At 46.0% G+C, this 4,972-nt stretch overlaps 1 protein-coding gene across 1 annotated transcript in view; it reads right to left on the bottom strand.

Moving 5' to 3' along the window:
- Positions 1-3,955, bottom strand: part of LOC138636417 (WW domain binding protein 1-like) — a 9,958-nt gene extending 6,003 nt beyond the window's left edge. Inside the window, exon 1 of the mRNA XM_069724420.1 lies at positions 3,771-3,955. Coding sequence (XP_069580521.1) covers positions 3,771-3,833 — 63 coding nt within the window. The 5' untranslated portion in view covers positions 3,834-3,955. The remainder of the gene's footprint in view (positions 1-3,770) is intronic.
- Between the last annotated feature and the right edge of the window lie 1,017 nt (positions 3,956-4,972).

The following is a 4,972-nucleotide window of genomic DNA, read 5'->3' on the forward strand; positions in this document are numbered from 1 at the left end:
GGACCCATCCAGGGACCCATCCAGGGACCCATCCAGGGACTCATCCAGGGACCCATCCAGGGACTCATCCAGGGACTCATCCAGGGACTCATCCAGGTGAGTCCACAGGTCTTTACATCACCTGTCCACAGGTCTTTAACATCACCTGTCCACAGGTCTTTCCATCACCTGTCCACAGGTCTTTAACATCACCTGTCCACAGGTCTTTAACATCACCTGTCCACAGGTCTTTCCATCACCTGTCCACAGGTCTTTAACATCACCTGTCCACAGGTCTTTAACATCACCTGTCCACAGGTCTTTCCATCACCTGTCCACAGGTCTTTAACATCACCTGTCCACAGGTCTTTACATCACCTGTCCACAGGTCTTTCCATCACCTGTCATCAGGTCTTTAACATCACCTGTCCACAGGTCTTTAACATCACCTGTCCACAGGTCTTTACATCACCTGTCCACAGGTCTTTAACATCACCTGTCCACAGGTCTTTAACATCACCTGTCCACAGGTCTTTAACATCACCTGTCCACAGGTCTTTAACATCACCTGTCCACAGGTCTTTCCATCACCTGTCCACAGGTCTTTCCATCACCTGTCCACAGGTCTTTAACATCACCTGTCCACAGGTCTTTCCATCACCTGTCCACAGGTCTTTAACATCACCTGTCCACAGGTCTTTCCATCACCTGTCCACAGGTCTTTAACATCACCTGTCCACAGGTCTTTAACATCACCTGTCCACAGGTCTTTAACATCACCTGTCCACAGGTCTTTAACATCACCTGTCCACAGGTCTTTAACATCACCTGTCCACAGGTCTTTAACATCACTTGTCCACATGTCTTTCCATCACCTGTACACAGGTCTTTAACATCACCTGTCCACAGGTCTTTAACATCACCTGTCCACAGGTCTTTACATCACCTGTCCACAGGTCTTTAACATCACCTGTCCACAGGTCTTTCCATCACCTGTCCACAGGTCTTTCCATCACCTGTCCACAGGTCTTTAACATCACCTGTCCACAGGTCTTTAACATCACCTGTCCACAGGTCTTTACATCACCTGTCCACAGGTCTTTAACATCACTTGTCCACAGGTCTTTCCATCACCTGTCCACAGGTCTTTAACATCACCTGTCCACAGGTCTTTACATCACCTGTCCACAGGTCTTTCCATCACCTGTCCACAGGTCTTTCCATCACCTGTCCACAGGTCTTTCCATCACCTGTCCACAGGTCTTTAACATCACCTGTCCACAGGTCTTTAACATCACCTGTCCACAGGTCTTTACATCACCTGTCCACAGGTCTTTAACATCACTTGTCCACAGGTCTTTCCATCACCTGTCCACAGGTCTTTCCATCACCTGTCCACAGGTCTTTCCATCACCTGTCCACAGGTCTTTCCATCACCTGTCCACAGGTCTTTAACATCACCTGTCCACAGGTCTTTCCATCACCTGTCCACAGGTCTTTCCAGGTCTTTCCATCACCTGTCCACAGGGTCTTTCCATCACCTGTCCACAGGTCTTTAACATCACCTGTCCACAGGTCTTTACATCACCTGTCCACAGGTCTTTACATCATCACATTGTCCACAGGTCTTTAACATCACCTGTCCACAGGTCTTTAACATCACCTGTCCACAGGTCTTTAACATCACCTGTCCACAGGTCTTTCCATCACCTGTCCACAGGTCTTTAACATCACCTGTCCACAGGTCTTTCCATCACCTGTCCACAGGTCTTTAACATCACCTGTCCACAGGTCTTTAACATCACCTGTCCACATCACCTGTCCACAGGTCTTTACATCACCTGTCCACAGGTCTTTACATCACCTGTCCACAGGTCTTTAACATCACTTGTCCACAGGTCTTTCCATCACCTGTCCACAGGTCTTTAACATCACCTGTCCACAGGTCTTTACATCACCTGTCCACAGGTCTTTCCATCACCTGTCCACAGGTCTTTAACATCACCTGTCCACAGGTCTTTCCATCACCTGTCCACAGGTCTTTAACATCACCTGTCCACAGGTCTTTACATCACCTGTCCACAGGTCTTTAACATCACTTGTCCACAGGTCTTTAACATCACTTGTCCACAGGTCTTTCCATCACCTGTCCATAGGTCTTTAACATCACCTGTCCACAGGTCTTTACATCACCTGTCCACAGGTCTTTACATCACCTGTCCACAGGTCTTTCCATCACCTGTCCACAGGTCTTTCCATCACCTGTCCACAGGTCTTTCCATCACCTGTCCACAGGTCTTTACATCACCTGTCCACAGGTCTTTAACATCACCTGTCCACAGGTCTTTAACATCACCTGTCCACAGGTCTTTAACATCACTTGTCCACAGGTCTTTCCATCACCTGTCCACAGGTCTTTAACATCACCTGTCCACAGGTCTTTCCATCACCTGTCCACAGGTCTTTAACATCACCTGTCCACAGGTCTTTAACATCACCTGTCCACAGGTCTTTACATCACCTGTCCACAGGTCTTTAACATCACTTGTCCACAGGTCTTTACATCACCTGTCCACAGGTCTTTAACATCACCTGTCCACAGGTCTTTCCATCACCTGTCCACAGGTCTTTAACATCACCTGTCCACAGGTCTTTAACATCACCTGTCCACAGGTCTTTACATCACCTGTCCACAGGTCTTTAACATCACTTGTCCACAGGTCTTTACATCACCTGTCCACAGGTCTTTAACATCACCTGTCCACAGGTCTTTCCATCACCTGTCCACAGGTCTTTAACATCACCTGTCCACAGGTCTTTAACATCACCTGTCCACAGGTCTTTCCATCACCTGTCCACAGGTCTTTCCATCACCTGTCCACAGGTCTTTCCATCACCTGTCCACAGGTCTTTCCATCACCTGTCCACAGGTCTTTCCATCACCTGTCCACAGGTCTTTCCATCACCTGTCCACAGGTCTTTCCATCACCTGTCCACAGGTCTTTAACATCACCTGTCCACAGGTCTTTCCATCACCTGTCCACAGGTCTTTACATCACCTGTCCACAGGTCTTTCCATCACCTGTCCACAGGTCTTTAACATCACCTGTCCACAGGTCTTTCCATCACCTGTCCACAGGTCTTTCCATCACCTGTCCACAGGTCTTTCCATCACCTGTCCACAGGTCTTTACATCACCTGTCCACAGGTCTTTAACATCACCTGTCCACAGGTCTTTCCATCACCTGTCCACAGGTCTTTCCATCACTTGTCCACAGGTCTTTCCATCACCTGTCCACAGGTCTTTAACATCACCTGTCCACAGGTCTTTACATCACCTGTCCACAGGTCTTTCCATCACCTGTCCACAGGTCTTTCCATCACCTGTCCACAGGTCTTTACATCACCTGTCCACAGGTCTTTACATCACCTGTCCACAGGTCTTTAACATCACCTGTCCACAGGTCTTTCCATCACTTGTCCACAGGTCTTTCCATCACCTGTCCACAGGTCTTTAACATCACCTGTCCACAGGTCTTTACATCACCTGTCCACAGGTCTTTACATCACCTGTCCACAGGTCTTTCCATCACCTGTCCACAGGTCTTTACATCACCTGTCCACAGGTCTTTACATCACCTGTCCACAGGTCTTTACATCACCTGTCCACAGGTCTTTCCATCACCTGTCCACAGGTCTTTCCATCACCTGTCCACAGGTCTTTAACAGGAGTTGTCTCTCAGACTGCTTCAGTTCCTCCAGCTAACTAGTTAGCTCACGCTAGCCGTTACCTCTGCGACCGTCGCCGCCGTCGCTGCATTTTCCAGTCCAACGTTGTACTTCAGTGACACCATTGCCGTAAACGATCAGATACTAATATTTGTTAACCATTGAGCTGTGAATTAACCGTCGCATTGTCAGCACGACGTCAACCTCCGTACTCAACCAAAACAAAACAAGCTGAGACAAACTTTAACAGTTGTTTCCGCAAGATCGCCTCTCCGCGCGGCCATTGGTCAATTCGTGAATGTCGTCGTTTCGCGGACAGTGATTGGCTCTTTCTTCTGTCACTCTAAAACATTGCCAGTGGCGTCATCTGTCACCAGGCGGGCGAGGTCAGAGTTGGGGAAGTGGGAGGAGCTTCAGAGGGTAAATTCCCCCAAAGTATTTAAAACAAATCAAAATGAACTCAGAGCCAATAGAAGAAGAGAGGGAATACAGCCAATCATCAATGGTGGAAATGATTCTGCAATACTACTGATAATAATAAATAATCATAATAATAATAATCATCATAATAATAATAATAAGTCATAAACCACAGTCATAACATAAATAACAACCGGCGAGATTAAACATTAAACAAATCAAAGAACAACTAAAAGAGAACAATCAAATCAGCAAAACTCAGGAGACCTTCAGAAAAACAGGGACAGAGATACAAATGAATACAATTTTAGTTTTCAATTTTTTTAACAACTTAAAGTTGATGGAGAAAAAAGGATCCTTTTCCAAAGCATGTAGCCTAAATGATATTTATCTGAAATGTTTGTATTGTGGGTGAATAAAATGTTTCAGTCTCTGATTAAACAAAAGACACAACGATCCACCTCGAACTGAAACCACAGGCAGGGTGAAATGGGTTTCTTTGACTTCATGAGTAAAGACCTTAAAGGGGGCATCTGTAATATCCCATAGAGAGCAAAAGTTAAAGTCTCTCATATTTTCATGTTTAATAACCATCAAATTGACAACTTTGAGAGAAGACAGAAAACTGTATGCTGCTTCGACGGCCGACGTTCTGCTCTACACATGTAAACTCGGAGAACACTCTCAGGTACCACCTTTTTTTGGATAGGTTTAAATTGCGAGGTTGTTTTTTTGACCCTAAACATACAAGGTATTTTTTGTTTCAACATAAAAGCTGGGTTTATTTTGAATTTGTGTTTTAAAGAAAGAAGTGAAATGGAAGAATGAATTCCTGAACTTTGTG

The sequence above is a fragment of the Brachyistius frenatus genome, unplaced genomic scaffold (genome assembly GCF_029030835.1).
Source record: "Brachyistius frenatus isolate BFR_SWC_R1_liver_20210118 unplaced genomic scaffold, ASM2903083v1 Contig_376, whole genome shotgun sequence".
In the NCBI taxonomy this organism is placed as follows: Eukaryota; Metazoa; Chordata; class Actinopteri; family Embiotocidae; genus Brachyistius; species Brachyistius frenatus.